The sequence below is a fragment of the Lolium rigidum genome, chromosome 3, assembly GCF_022539505.1.
Source record: "Lolium rigidum isolate FL_2022 chromosome 3, APGP_CSIRO_Lrig_0.1, whole genome shotgun sequence".
NCBI lineage: Eukaryota > Viridiplantae > Streptophyta > Magnoliopsida > Poales > Poaceae > Lolium > Lolium rigidum.
Genome location: NC_061510.1, coordinates 332,552,528 through 332,568,808, shown reverse-complemented (window position 1 = coordinate 332,568,808; position 16,281 = coordinate 332,552,528). Strand labels below are relative to the sequence as shown.

The 16,281-nt window shown below is 44.2% G+C and overlaps 1 protein-coding gene and 1 pseudogene across 1 annotated transcript; both read left to right on the top strand.

Annotated features, from left to right (window-relative positions):
- The first annotated feature begins 736 nt into the window (after positions 1–736).
- LOC124697060 lies at positions 737–1,016 on the top strand (annotated as a pseudogene).
- Positions 1,017–5,847: 4,831 nt separating this feature from the next.
- LOC124697059 (auxin-responsive protein SAUR71-like) lies at positions 5,848–6,132 on the top strand. Its single transcript, XM_047229700.1, has one exon. It carries the CDS (start codon positions 5,848–5,850, stop codon positions 6,130–6,132), a length of 285 nt encoding a protein of 94 aa, XP_047085656.1.
- The last annotated feature ends 10,149 nt before the right edge of the window (positions 6,133–16,281 follow it).

Here is a 16,281-nt window from a genome sequence, read left to right as displayed (position 1 = left end):
AAATAACGGGTGCATATGCACCTGGGTGTATAAACATCATGTCCGGTAACAACCTCACATTAGTATGAAACTCTACACTAATACAAATTTATTTAGAGTAGGGAGTAGGCGACTAGGTTTAGATGAAATAGTATGATGCATCCCGTCTTCCTGTTAGGCAGCACGTCTGTTTTTGTTTGCTTGCCTTTACTGAGTCTGCAAAATTTCAATTCCACTTGGTGTGTCCCATGGACGGCCACTTAGGTGTTTGATCCACGGCAAGGACCAAACGATCAACCAGTTGCCTTTTTTAGCAACATATATATTAATATGAATCGGAGGAAGTACTTCTGTCTGACATATTTAACCTTAAAATTTTGGTAGTGGCATATGCTAATCTTTAAACATGCAAACATCCAACCCAAGATTTGACGAGACTTCTTCAACCATGCAATGAACCTACTCCATGGGAATCATTGGCCCAAGATTTTGGACTTTCGTCAAAGGAAAACGCGAAGTGCAATGAGGCCAAAGACTATCCACGCTGGGACGTTGACCGCGCCGCACGTATGGTAAGTACGCAAGAAGCTCACGTCATGCTACTCTCGATCATCACATGGCCCCCTCGGTGTTTCTCCTATAAAACTCCTTCGCCAGTTTAAAACCCAATAACAGGCCAATCAAACAATCACTCGCCGCAGCTCCGAGTCTCCAACCCTCGAGCCCGGTGCGATCAAGTCTAACTGATAAAATCGCCATGGTGTGGAGGAAGAAAAGTGGCAGCGAGTCGTCGGCGTCGTCGTCGCCTGGCGCGTCGCCGTGCTACAACGACGAGCGCGAGAAGGTACCCAAGGGGCACGTCCCGATGGTCACCGGCTGCGGCGAGCGCGTGGTGGTGCCGGTGAGGCTGCATCGCCGAGCTGCTGGACATGGCGGCGCAGCAGTATGGGTACGGCCAGGCGGGCGTGCTCCGGATCCCCTGCGACGGGGACCATTTCCGGCGGGTCGTCGGCGGCGCGCTTCAGAGAGGCAGCTAGTTAGGCGCTCGGCGACAGACCTGAACAGAACATGTAGGGGTGGAGCTAATACAGATACGGTGACGGTGAGCCACAGTGTACATGATTTATATAGTCCGTTAGGCTGTTTACTCTGTTCTTCCATCGATCAGTTCTTTGATCAATATGTGGCCGCGATACAGACACAATATGTGTGCATATCGCCTGCAAACACAGTGAGCGCCCCTAGAGTTCATCCCTCCCAAACTAGATCGGTCCAAAAGTCGCACATTTCAAGTTTTCAACCCATGTTGGGCAATCTTCCTGACCCCATTTTCATCTCTATAACAAAGCGAGTACACACGAAAATAAGAAATATTTCTCAAATCTGAGTTCTATCATCGGAACAAAGTTGACTTGCTTTGCATTTGCCCTATATCGGCATATTATGAGCAAATGAAAGGGGTACGATTCAATATTTGTCCAGTTTTGACCCTTGTGTAACTTTTGAGACTTAAACGCTAGTACCTCTGTTGCAATGAAGATGTTGCATGCGTATTTTAAGACAAACTTCGACTAAAAATATTAAGTAACAAAATTTTGATTATATTGTACATAATAAGTATCATTGGATTCATATTGAAAAATACTTTCTAATGACATTAATTTTTTTAAAAAAATCTTCATATATATTTGGAGTAACTTTTGTCAAAGAAAAAAAACACGAAATATAAGGATGTCTTATTCGTTGGAATGAAGTGAGTATAATTTAAGGACAAGTAGAAGTACTAATGCAGAAGGGACTCCCTGCTATAACGTGACAAGTAAAAGAACGAAGAACAAACAAAACAAACGCAAGCGATAAAAAATTTAACGTGAAAAAACCTCTCCAACAATGAAAGGAAAAAACCACGGGCATCTACCCGCAAAAACTTTACAGTATCGAGTAGTGTTTACACAATGTCGTGGGCTTTCTAATGAAGCGATCAACCCAAACCGATGGCTTACAAGATATATATATAAACACAGATAACGATTCGAGTGACGGCTCTTGCTTCGCTCGTCAGAAGTTAGCCTCCTTTATAAATTTGGATTACAACATAACACTCCCTTTATTTCCAAAACAGGTGTCATACAAACTGTGAAAAAAAAATTAATACTCTTTTGTTCGACCAAATATTTATACAATAACACCAAGATCTACAACAAATGTATATACAAAATACTTTGTGTGCCTTTTTTGAGGGGGTAGTGTCATTCTAGTGCATGTTTTAATATGTTTTTGTGTTAACATGTGTGCATGGAAGGAAAGGACCATGCATAACAAAAGTGCAAGATTTTTTAATCTGCAGAAATCTCTCGGTGCTATCTGACCTAGACTGAAAGTACTAAAGTAATGATAGGTCTCATGCATCAATTGGTGCAGAGGATGCACTATCTCTTCCTTTTTCACACAAAAAGTTAACCTTGACTCAAAGTATGATTTGTTATTTCCTCTATGGATAACCATGGCTAGGAGTCCAGTTTGAGTTATTTATTGCAAGACAATGTACGGACTTATATATCATCTAGTTGATGGTGGCTTATCTATACTTCAATACGCCGATGATACAATTCTATTTATGGATCATGATCTTGAAAAAGCTCAAAACTTGAAATTAATCTTGGCGGCCTTTGAGCAATTGTCAGGATTGAAAATCAATTTCCATAAGAGTGAATTGTTCTGCTTCGGTGATGCCCAAAATGATGCGACTCTGTACGCGAGTTGTTTGGTTGTGGGCAAGGCCAATTTCCGATTCGTTATTTGGGTATACCGATTCATTATCGGAGACTTACAATCGCGGAATGGAAATTAGTGGAAGAAAGACTACAAAAACGCCTTAGTAGCTGGAAAGGCAAGTTGCTGTCCCTAGGTGGAAGATTGATACTCATTAATTCGGTACTCACAAACATGGTACTTGTATATGTTATCATTTTTCATCTTACCAAAAGGAATTCTGCATAAACTCGATTATTATCGATCCAGATTCTTTTGGCAAGGGGACGAGTGAGAAAAAGAAATATCGATCTGGTTAAGTGGAGTATAGTTTGTAGTCCCAAAGACCAAGGTGGGCTTGGAGTTCATGACTTGGAAGTCAAGAATTCGGCCCTATTGGGAAAATGGCTGTTTAAGCTCCTCACTCGAGGATGGGACTTGGCGGACTATCCTTCGGCGAAAGTATATCGGTTCGAAGACATTATCCCAAATGGTTTGGAAACCAGGGATTCTCACTTCGGGCCGGGCTAATGGCGACTAAAAATGAATTTTTTCGCCATGGCACTTTCTCAATCAGAAATGGAGCACAAATACGTTTCGGGAAGATGCTTGGCTTGACAACGCACCCCTCGAGTGAACGGTATCCAGCTCTTTATAGGATTGTTCGTCGTCAAGGTGATACCATTGCTACTGTAATGGCTACCTCACCCCGAATGTGACGTTCGGACGGGTTTTACTTGGACAAAGACTCGCGGCATGGAATACCTTAATTCAACGGCTCGGGGATATTCAATTATCGGACGAACCGGATGAATTTAGATGGAACCTTCATGCCAACGGTGCTTTCTCTGTGAAATCTTTCTACAACGCGATCCTTCTTTACGATCTACCGAGTTGATAATAATAAAAAGATTTGGAAGATGAAGATACCATTAAAAATTAAAATTTTTGGATGGTATCTTCGTCGAGGGGTGATCCTCACCAAAGATAATCTTGTTAAGCGTAATTGGCATGGAAGTACTCGATGTGTTTTCTGTCAACAGGACGAAACAATCAAGCATTTGTTCTTCCAGTGCCAATTCGCGAGATCTATATGGTCAGTCATCCAAGTAGCGTCTACCCTGTATCCTCCGACTAGTGTTGCCAATGTATTTGGTAATTGGCTCCATGGTGTTGATTCAAGGTTTAAGTTGCTTCTTAGGGTGGGGGCGCTAGCAGTTATCCGGGCGCTTTGGCTATGTAGAAACGACAAGATTTTTAATGATAAAAATTGCTCTTTGTTGCAGGTCATCTGCAGATGTACGAGTATTCTCCGTTCGTGGTTACCTCTTCGGCGAGTGGAGAACCGAGACCTGTTTACGGAGGTCTGTACACGGTTGGAGGCTGCGGCGAGGGATACTTTTTCCCAACATGGGTGGCAGCATAGTCTACGGATAGATGCCCCACCTACTTCTTAGGCGTTATATGTTTCATCTTGATGTGTATCTCGCCTAGTTTTTTGTTTTTATCACTTTCGAACCTGAGACAACATAAACGGCTGTGTGCATCCTGGTTATGCAGAGGCTGGATGTAATTGCTTATAAAAGTAATGAAAGCATCCTTTATCGAAAAAAAATATGGTGGAATATAACAAGATGCCATATCATTTGTAGTCATCTTATAGCTAACATTTATAATAGTTGGCTATAAGAATGAAGCACTTTACTAACATATGGCCCATCTTTCACTCTCACAAAGTGCCTAGGAGCACGTGCAAGAGCTGGCTATTGCATATTATTCCACCTCCCTTCTCTCTCCTCTTCTCTTTCGTCCAACTCGTCTAAAATATATTATTTAATGTCTTATAGTCAGCTGACTGAACTCTATTGTACTTGCTCTAATGCTATGTGCTATAGAGTCCAAATGCGTCCAAAACATCGGTCTACTTACTCCATTCACAAATACATGACTTATGAATTTTGTAGTAAGTAAAAACATTCTAAATTTAACCAAATATATCCATATATATGCAAATAGTGAGATCTACAATATTGAATCAATACCAATAGATTCACCTAATATTATATTTTCATAATGTATTTATTCAACATTATATAGTACTATTTCTTCTGTATTTTTGGTTATGTATTTATGGGCAGAGGGAATATAGAAGTTGAGAGGTGGCGGTATTAGTGTGGCAAGTGCAGAATTTATGCAACGCTAGTTAACGTTGTACACTTGTACCTCCCGAGACCATGGTAGGCTCAGATGTGCGTACATTAAGTTGCTTTATATATATGTGTTTGGAAAACTTAGAGATGTTCCGCCTCTTACGTCTACGACTATTTACAAATTCTTAGGCAATACAGAGTATAACTCTGCATTGTCACTCAACTTTTGATATGCAGTTTCTGAAACGACATTGTCTTCTCGGTTCAGGTGCCGTAGAAGTTTCGACGAGACTTCTTCTTCGAAAATGTAATACGTATACTCCTTGTGTCTGCTACCTTTGTTTCAAAATAATTTGAATTTTAGTTTTATCTCCTAAGTCTAAGTACTTAAAGTTCCATAAAATTTACAGAAAAATATATAAACATCTTGAACACCAATTTAGTTTTATTTACTTTACGTTTCATACTATAAAGATTGAACGTTGTAAATGTTGGTAATTTAATTTTATCAATACAATCAACTTAGAGAAGTTTAGTACGACAAAACTAGAATTTGAATTCCTGTAATTCAATAGCCCATGATTTTGGACTTCCAGAGGGAAACAGCCGAATAGATCCCAACCAGTTCAAGGTCAAAAGAAGACGCGCCTGATCTACCCGACGGATCGACGTATTCAGAAGTTCTCCTCCGTCCAAACTTTAGTCTCCAACCGGACCACGAGCCAAAGACTGTACACGTTAGCACCTTGACCAGACGTGAGTAGGCAAGAAGCACACGTGCTGTCGCTACTCGACAATCACCAGGTGACCCTTCCTCGTTTGCATATAAGTACATACCCTGCCGGATCCTTTATCATTCACCGCAGCACCAGCCTGACAAACGATCTATCGATCGCTCGCCGCAGCTCCAAGATAAGAAAAGACCCCGACCTCGAGGCGAGCTAGCAAGTCTATCCGTCAAATCGCCATGGCGGGGAAGAAGAAGAATGGCAGCGAGCATTCACCATCCGGCGCCTCGCCGTGCAATGACCACGAGCACGAGAAGGTCCCGAAAGGGCACGTCCCGATGATCATCTGCAGCGGCGAGCGTGTGGTGGTGCCGGTGAGACTGCTCGCCGCCCCGTGCATCGCGAAGCTGCTGGACATGGCGGCGCAACAGTATGGGTACGGCCAGCCGGGAGTGCTGCGGATACCCTGCGACGCCGAGCAATTCCGGCGGGCCGTCGACTGCGCCCTGAAGAAAGCCGGGTAGGAAAGACTGACCCTGACGGGATCATGAGAACGTGTGGAGCTGTGCATATACAGTGTAGAGATGAATATACATGTGCATATAAATATGTAAGTCCGTTCTTTGATTGAACCATTCTTTGATGAATATGCGACCTTGATATCCATCCAATTTAAAAAAAATGCTCAAATAGACGTTCGTGTCTGGTTCTTGTTGCCACATTATCTTGTTACTGTTGTTGATATATATAAGTGGATTGACTAGCCCATTTTTATCTGTTCGGACTTTTGTTTAAATTGACTAGTGAATGAAGGTTAACATGGTATCAGAGCTCAGGGTCTCGAGTTCGAATCCTGATTTTCACAATATTTGCCCACCCCTATGTCCGCCGCGTATACGATCATTCTACATGTGCTATTCTTTTTTCCACGTGTTGACCTTCTTTTCTCTTCTCCCGATCACATGTGAAGAGGGGTGTTGATATGTATAAATGGATTTGCTTAGCTCATCAGTTCGGACTTTTGGTTGAGTTGGCTAGTGAATGTAGCTTGACAACTGTAACTATGGGATTTCCCATTTATATGTAGGAATTCGTTGAATGAATCCTCTTTACACACCATGGAGCTAGAAAATTAGGCTACTTAAACTTCAGAGTTCAAAGCAGTGCAATTTTCGACAATTCGTCCAAGCGAACCGCAATGTGAAGTTCTAGGATCTTCACCTTGAGTGTGATGTTCGTGCATGACCTAGCCTGAGATATAAAGGGCCAGTGCCCTGAGTTTACCTGGCTAGCAGGAGGGTGCTAGCTAGGAAGGTGGTTGCACAAAAATACAATTCTCTGAACAAAATGCTTGTCGCGCGTCTAATACATTGGGTCAATGTAAGTTAAAAAAATTATGCTTTTCATATATGTAACTTATGTAAGTAATATCACGGAGATAGTGGTCTGTGTGGTGCCGCGGCTTGCTACGGGGCAATTTGTGCCGTAGCACCATGTTCGTCGTTCATGTTCATCGGGATTGCTGGGCGGCTGCATCACGGTCTAGTTGGTGGTTATGCACGACTATCGGTGAAAACCGAGGCGACTCCGCCCATGATGGACAACGAGAGTAGTGTACGGTGTTACCTTGTGGAAAGACTTTGGAAAAAAGATGGCAGGATGAATTTCGGAGCATGCACATAAGACACTATTTCTAGTTTTGGCCGGTAATCCAATGTTGTTAGTGGTTGGGGAACTACGCCCTGTTTAAGAAAAGGGTAATCTCTTCATCCAAGTCCTATTTCTAAGTTCTCGAGTGGGATCCCACCTAAATCACACATGTAATACATTTTGTTTTTCTAGTATAAAGTTTGATATAAATTTTAAACTAGAAAAGGTAAAATACAATAAAAGTGAGATCTCACCGAGATCCCACCTTGACACCCTACCTATTTCCTAGGCATGCTTGAACTGAAAGAGTGAATTCTACTTTGAATCAGTATTTTGTCATTCTTGACTTTTTTTTCGCGGGTAGACATTCTTGACATTAATTACGGCACACTTACCGAAATTTATGCTAAAATTTAGCTAGATTTCAAATTTTTAACTGTTTAAGTTTCTGAAAGCATTTGCCTGGTGGTGATTCCCGGCCGTCAGTCAAAAGTGGCGTGCCACGTCGGAAGTGTTTTTCTCTCTCTTGCCGCCGCGTACTCCTTGTGTCAGCTTGATGACCACACGTCCACACGTACACCTTCTTGGCTTCTTGGTCAGAATTTGGTAGCTCTAGAGATGCCAACCTGCATAACTGATCACCTTGCGTTAGCATGAGCTCTTGACTGATTTTTCGTCCAAGTCTCGCCGTGTACCCACAAGATTCAGAAGAATACTGTTCGGGGCCAGGGAGTCACGCACAAGTTGTGACGCCCAATTAACCCTGCAGTTTTCTCCATTTTCCGGCCATCTTCTTGGACCAAGGAATTGGTTGAAATAGGCAGCTGCCAACATTCCAGGTTGGAGCCCATCGCATCATCGTTACCTCGTGCTGCCTCAGTTCAGGAACATTATCGATCTTAGTATTTCCGTGTGTGCATGTATACACCAAATTCGTACTCCTAAAGCAACAAATTAGATCTCTGAAATGCAAACCATGTTAAGCAAAGTAAGCATGTTGACGTGTATAAGTAGATCGCCTTTTCCTTTCCATCAGTTCGGATTTTTAGTTCAAATGGCTAGTGCATGAACCTTAACATGGTATCAGAGTCCCAGGTCTCGAGTTCAAATCCTGTCTTTCACAATTTATTCTAAATTCCCCCGCAGCCTCTTGCCGTGTGGCGTGTGGTCCTGGCGCTGCCTCTTTGCCTCTCTACACGTGTTGATTTGTCTTCTCGTCTTTCCGTCACACGTGAGAGGCGGCCTTAACATGGTATCAGAGCCCCAGGTCTCGAGTTCAAATTCTGGCTTTCACAATTTATTCTAAATTCCCCCGCAGTCTCTTGCCGTGTGGCGTGTGGTCTCGGCGCTGCCACTTTGCCTCTCTACACAACTTTTGGTTCAAGTAGCTAGTACATGAAGTTTAACAAAGCAAACGTAAAGCAGTTGAACTACAACTCGACCAGGGAGTTACCTCGTTTGTATTGCCATATTTGTCCGATCGACAAGGATGACCTTTTCATTCCACACCACTGACTTGGCAATTAAGTGATTAACCTACAGGTTGACGACGTCCATAAACTCCTGTGGTCGTAAAAGGGAAAACAGAAGTCATCAAACTTTCCATGTATCATTACTAAAACACGTGCATGATGCTGCTGTCGACAGAGACCTCCGCTGAATAATCCCTGTCGTGTTTCAGTCTTTCAGCCGTAATCAAGGCTGCAAGGCGCACTTTTTTTGACGAATAAAAGAAGCCTGCTGTTTCTCATCGACAGAAGTAGTACAGGAGGAGGTGGTGTTTTGTTTTGCCACATAGGTGCATACTAGGAAAATGGCCCGTGCGATGCACCGGGAGGAGGAAAAAAAGTTGTGTTGAGAAAATAAGTTTTTTTATCGAATATTTTTTAGATCCTAGAGAATTTCAGTACTTAAAATCTATTTTTAAATGGGGCAAGCTCAATTTCTTATCAAAATTCATCTAGAATTTCAGGAACAATAAAAGGTAGAAATTACTCATGTGGAAATTCGCCAAGAACTTAGTAGAGAGAAAAAATAAAGTAAACCTGCTACCAGACTTTTCAACTTTTTTTAATGGGACGACCGTGAAGTTCTCCGCAAAATTTACTAATGAAACGCGAACGGACGCACTCATATTATTGTTCTCCTTGTGCATATGAGCGTTGTGCAAACTCGACAAGCCAACCACAACAGACACCATCTCTGAACATAGCAACTACAGGGTGCAGCTGATTGCTGAGATATCTAAGGCCTCAATCTGAATAGAGGTGCCTTGAGGGATAAAATGGAGTGTGAGATTAGATCAGCATGTGTATAAACCTTTGTGAGATAAATGCCTGTATATAAGGACCTGAGATTAGACTACACATGGTTTTTGTAGTCAGAAAAAGAATATATTCTTCAGTACCCGAATAAGCTTAGTCAGTTGAACAATCATGAAAGCATATACATGAGCTACTCGGCAATCCAAAACAACATCCTGGTTCTTAAGTGGTTGTGGAATTTAATATAGCAATGACATCGTGCCGAGGCTAAAGCACTTGGTATTCCAGAATGATGACTGCCGTAGGTGCAACTGGCTCCGGCACCGATGAGCAGGACGTAGGCAACTTCCGGTCGTTGGCAAAGTCTGGATCCGTCCCCGACGATTGTGGCGAGGCATCAGGCCAACGGCTGGTAGTGCAGGCGCGCCTCCGCAGAGGAACATTATAGATGACTCCCGCTCATAGTGCATCCTAGATTCCTAGCTCTGGCAAACGACAAGGATGAGGTGACCACTTCCGGTCGTGCCGTGCTTGACGCAGTCTTGCTCGGCCTTCCAATGGCTGCGCCAGAGTCATGACCGGCCTCCGGCCGAGGATTGTGGCGCAGACTATCGAGATTATATGGGCCATGGAGGGAGGCATCCTCGTCCATTGAGTAAATTGGCAGCGGGGAGTGTGTGGACGGTGTTCGTCGCCGACGACGACCGGCTCTCTGTGCGAAGCACCCTCCAGCGCTGCTCTACGCAGCAGCCGTCACTCTGTGCACGAGCTTCCATTGATAATTGCTTCTCGCCGAGGAATCTGCGGCAGGGTCACTTTGCCTTCATGGCCGTCGTCTCGGGAGGACATTCCAGACGACCCACGGTTCATCAGGTACAAAGAGTCTGTTTCGGTTCAGGGCAATGCTCCGCAAGCACGTAAGAGCGGGACGGACAGACCAGGGGTTGCGCCGTTCGTCCTTGCCATGGAGGTTGCCCGCCGATTCTCGTAGAGCTCATCGGCGGCCAAACCACTAGCCCGGACGCAAATCTCCCGGCCTGCGAGACCCTGACCCGAGCTCTCGGCTTCCTCTCCGACTTCCAACCTGCAAGATCTTGCCCCGATGATTTCCACCGATGTTACCCACCGGAGCCCTCATCGCCCTTGCCCCAGACAGTCCAGGCGGCATCCTCGTCGAACCAGGCGCAGGTGGCGGTCTTCCTCGCCCCAGGCAGCCTTCTCGTCGAACCAAGGGCTGGCTGTAATATCGCAGGTTTAGAGACGATCGAGGGGTAGTTTTAGAAAGGGATGTGCATTGCATTGTAATTTACGGGGAAATTTCGCGCTTTTAAACAAAAACTGCATCGAAGGGGGACAAGTTTCTCTCTCGACACCTTACAGGGTTAGGGTTTCGAGAGTGCGACAAACATGTTCCTTATTCAACTAAACTAGGGTTTTGAGAAGAGAGGGGAGAGTTTGCATCACAAACTTAAGTTGCATGATTGAATTCTAAATTAAGTTGTATGAATGAATTCAACCCAAGTTTGAATTTGAATTTCAAATTCAAACATCAAATGAATATCACATTATCCAAACTTGAGATAATTTAATAAACAATTAGCCTGAATCAAGATTATAAATAATACAATAATTAAGTAAAGCTCATTAAGGAAAACTTGAGCTTTATTAATAATCACACAAGATACATTGTTATTTACAATATTCGAAATTTGAAACAAATGAATATTACAACATATTACAAGAATTGGACAAAATGGAAAATGAACAGAAAAGAAAAGTACAATTTAATGTTCTATCCTAACACTACAATCTAGTCTTCATTTAGCCTTGTACTTGATGATCTCCATGATCCTTGGAGCATCAGGTTGTGTCCCTGCACACAAACACAAAGCAAATAAAAGAATAAGTGTTATGCCAAGTGGCATAGCCACTTGGCAGGTTAGCGAACAAATGAAATGAAGTGGATATGCTCAAGTTTCTGCCGAGCAGATCCATGCCACAGATAGGACCAAGTCCAAGTGCACAGCACTTGCACACACACACAACCAGGCAGCACACAAGGCTGTGTGCATGTGTAACACACACACACCAGGGTGAGTCACCACAAGCTGCAGGTGGTGCTGTCGACCAACAAGAGCAAGCCAGCAGCATATAAAAGCTTTTCCCAGCCAAACCCTAGTCACTTGAATCATCCATCGGCAGAACTGAACTGATAAGCCACCAAGAACACCAAGAACACCAAGAACAGCTAGAACGGATAGAACAGACCTCACCTGTTCAATCTATTCCAGACACACCTCCGAATTAAATCAAGTTTCATCAAGTCACCGGGAGGAGCAGGGCAAGCAAAGCAACCATAAGATCAACACAGAGGCAAACCTCTACACCAACATCACAATCTAGGAGCTGGAGTGAGGTATACCAAGCATCATGGACAAACCAGATGGTTTTGTTCATATATAAGCATATGCATCAAGCACCCATAATCGACAGGGTGTGATACCCAAGTTATGTCATCATCTGGCTATTAAGCCATATGGTGCAAGCAGGAGCAGAAAGGCCACTGGTCAATCATCAAAAGGGAACAACAGATATGACAATAATTGCATAACTGAAGAAATCCGAGCAAGAGATGAGAGCACAAGTCGGCCTAGTTACACACACTTAGCACCTACGGCTAATTGACCATCGGACCTAGACAGAATATTGTCTCGTTTGATTTCAACATCAAGAGCCACCGGCAATCCAACAAATGGATCACCCAGAAAGCATTTGGTAAGAAACAAGCAAGCCAACAAATAGGGGAGCTACCCTAGGGCAGCACATGACTACTGCCGGGGTCACCTCAAACCCTAGAACGAGCCAAACCAACAAGCCAAATACAAATATCATCACCACGATTGGGTTCAAAGAAGGGCTAGGGTTCCCAACCACTCGTGGGCATCCATCTAGCCTAAGCCAATCAATTGTGATGATCATCACCGTATCACAGATTCACATCAATTATCCACTTCATCAATTAAAGCAACACATATAATTGATATTAACAAGCAAATCTTGGATTAAACATTTGCTAAGGATCCAGAGGATCACTGCAAGTATCAGCTGATGCTTGAGCAAGCACCAGCACTGATCTGTGCCACACACATACACCTAAATAGGTAACGGCAATGCACGAGGCACGGGTAAGCAAACCAATTATCGACACGTTGATGATCACAGGATCATCAGAGCTTGCCATAGCATGCTAGGGTATGCTAGAGCATCACTAAGCAACAGAGCATGGACCAGACATTTAATTGGCCACAGATAATCAACAAGTGTTTCTCAGATAACCAAAGGGATAATTAAATGATTGTATCCAGAAGCTCATCCAAGGCAGGATGAACCACTGGATCAAGATACATAAGTACAACACTTAGTGCTCATCACTGAACCAAGCAGTTAAACCAACAGTAATGCTCAATCAAGCATACACATGAAATTGAGCACAAGGGACGAGCATACCGAGTGCCACGGAACTTGCAAATTGCAAGGAATACACATGGTAATCAAGCCAGGGCAGCCAAATTGAATACACATGAGAGTCTAGCAAGAATAGTAACTCGAACAGAGGCACGGGGAAGGATCCAAGCCAGATATGCAAGATTCAACAAGCATGTGGCTCTGGAACATGCACGATAATGTGCACAATCAAGATAACGAGGAATTAAGCAAAGCCACTAGGCGGAATAGGGCAGCACGAGTAGCTAGGATTCATGGCGAGTAGCACAAGCAGACGAGCACCACACGCCACACGGCAAGCTAGGCGCAACGGAGCGAGCGGCTAGCATGGCCGAGAACCTCTACAAGGACAAGCGAGGCCATGGTCAAGCTAGACGAAGAAGAGGTGAGGAAGAAGAAGTAGAAGGGAAGGAGAGGAACTCACCAGGGAGGAGGTGGCCGACGCGGTCATGGCGGCCAAGGCGGCGCGCGCCGGAGCACGGCGGCACCAGGCCTGGCCAAGCCATGCCTGGGGACCACCACCACACCTAGCGCTGCACCACGCGCATGGGAGGCGCCTGGATGAAGGGCCACGGCCTCTCCAACGCACGGCGGCGGCAGACGCCGAAGGTCTGGCGTACTGGCGGGTCGATGGCGAGCGAACGGAGGCGCCAGCGACAGATCGGCGCGGACCATCTGGTTCGCCATCGAAAGGCGACCCAGATCCACAGCACCTCGTCGCCGGCGACGGCCTGGGGTGGCGGGGATAAATCGGCGACGGCGGAGGCGATTCTGGTCGCCAGAGCGAGAGATAGAGATTAGGGTAAGAACACGGGCGCGAGGTGGTGGGCGAGTGAGCGACCGCTCGGGTCGGTTGGACCCGAGCTGGTTTAGCCCAACCCACTGGGCCACCCTGACAGGTGGGCCCAGGGGCAAAAATGACTTTTCACAATTCAATAAAAACATGAAACTTTGAAATTCAATAGAAAATTGATAAAAGCTCTTAAAAATAAATTAAAAATATGAAAAGGATCAGCATAAAATTCTCTATTTAAATAAAATATCAAAGAGAATTTTTGAAGACAATTAAGAATAAGTCCTATTTTGTGGATTTAAATAATGATTTAAATCACACATATTATTTTCAATAATGAAAATAAGTCCATTAATGCAATTGGACTTTCAAAACACCTTGACAATATTTCAAGGTTGTATTTACCCTAAACAGAGTATCTCCAAATCTATCTTAGTATTAACCTCTCATAAAATAACAACGACATCGGAAGGGGGAACAAACCCTAAAACTGGAATCATGCATAATTGCTTCTTTAACCATTGCCCTTATCGGACAATGATGCTATTTTTCGAGAGACGAGAGGACAAGGGTCGAGTCCACACCTTCCAACCGCAAAACTTTGCAGGTGTTCGAGCAAGTTCATCACTTGCTCATGTCATTTGAGTATTTCTATCAAATTACTTGCAAAGTACTATGATTATCACTATTGCATAAAAAGCAAAACCACTATTTTCATAACTATGAATATGACTATGTGGTTGGCAATGGAACCATGGAGTGTGTTGATATGGTGGAGGTTCCATTGCAAGGGCTTATATCCATCTAGGATTAAACAACAAATGTCGCGATGATTCTTGTGTCGTAATACCCGTGTTAACCATAAGATCCGGAGTGGGACGGAGTAGTCAAAAGTGTTTCCACCTCTCGTTCATCAACGGATGCGCTTTACCGTAGTACACTTGTAATCCAAGGGGGCAAGTCGGTGAGGTCGGGGAGTCCTAAGTCCCCACGGCATTGTCCGTAGTATACTTGTCGCCCGAAGGAGCAAGATGGTGAGGCTGGGGAGTCCTAAGTCCCCACGGTATTGCGGTCTATGATGGGTTGCAGCTACCGGCGAAGGAGTTTGGTTCGATCCCGGATCGTCGTCGTGGTCGGGGTCCACCCCGAAATATATGGGAATAATGGGACCGGCGAGGACCCAGGGTCGGGGCATGCAACAAAGGGTGGGTGCTCGAGGTAGCGGAGGAACATGATTGGCTAGACCTTATACCGGGCCTCACACCGAAGGAAGTGTGGACGGGAAAGCTGCCCGGTTGGCACCAAGGTTAAGATCTCTTATGGGTAAAGCAACATACCTCTGCAGAGTGTAAAGAACCGTGACCTGTCACTCCCTGTTCCGGGATAAGGAACTACGAATGCGGCCGGAAAGGAGCTCCATGAAGTTCTAGTAAACCGGTGAAGGCTGACGGACATAGCTCTTTGAAATAAAAGCAATCTCTTAAAGAAATGTTTATCAAAACCTGCATTGGTATTAGACTTTCTGGTCTAATATCGTAGCTAGTGCATTAAACACCTCTTATCTATAATGAACTTGTTGAGTACGCTCGTACTCATCCCACTCTTAAATCCCTTGCTTAGATTGTCTGAATCGTCTGGATGAGGACTACGACAACCATGAAGGAGCCGAGATCATCGGCTATGAAGAACCAGACCTCTCGGGAGGTATTGAAGGCGTAGACTACCTCGTAGTCTACGGAACCGGGGAGGCTTCCGGAGAAGAACAAGCCTAGAAGCACTGAGTAGTAGTAGTAGCCGAGCAGTGGGAACTCTTAGTATTTAGCTGCTCGAGGTAATAAATGTATAACCTAGTAAAACTTCTATATTGTAAGTTAAGGTGGGTTCGCCTCGAACCCAGGAGTATTCCTCTTAGGACCCAAGAGGAGCTCCAAGACAATATATGTTTGATGCTTGTAATAATAAGTGAATGAGTTATGGACCCCTGCTATGTTCTGTTGTACTACTCCGAGGGATGTAATATTTGCGGAATGGTACTTCGTGAATGTTATATCAACGACCGGCATACTACAACATGCAGTGGTATGCAGGGTCACCACAGTTGGTATCAGAGCAAAAGCTTTGACCTTAGGTTGGAACCTAGTAAATGGGACCAAACGTTAGGAGTCAAATAGGATTAGTAAAGAATTCTCCAAAAGTATGGTGTATATTCACTTGAGAATACAACAATCATATCTTTTAGTGCGATAATTCTTTATTATCTCTATTATGATGCTTTATTACTAATCTTATAATCTTTCTATTTCTACAGCCAACATGGCAAGTTCACGTCCGGGACGAAACGTGAAAGTGATGGATTCTACACTCGAGTGAATATGAAGGAGGACTTGCGAGATATTCTACGAGCCATGTTACTTGAATTTGGGTGTGATCCCCGGATCCAAGTAAAGAAATACATGTACTAC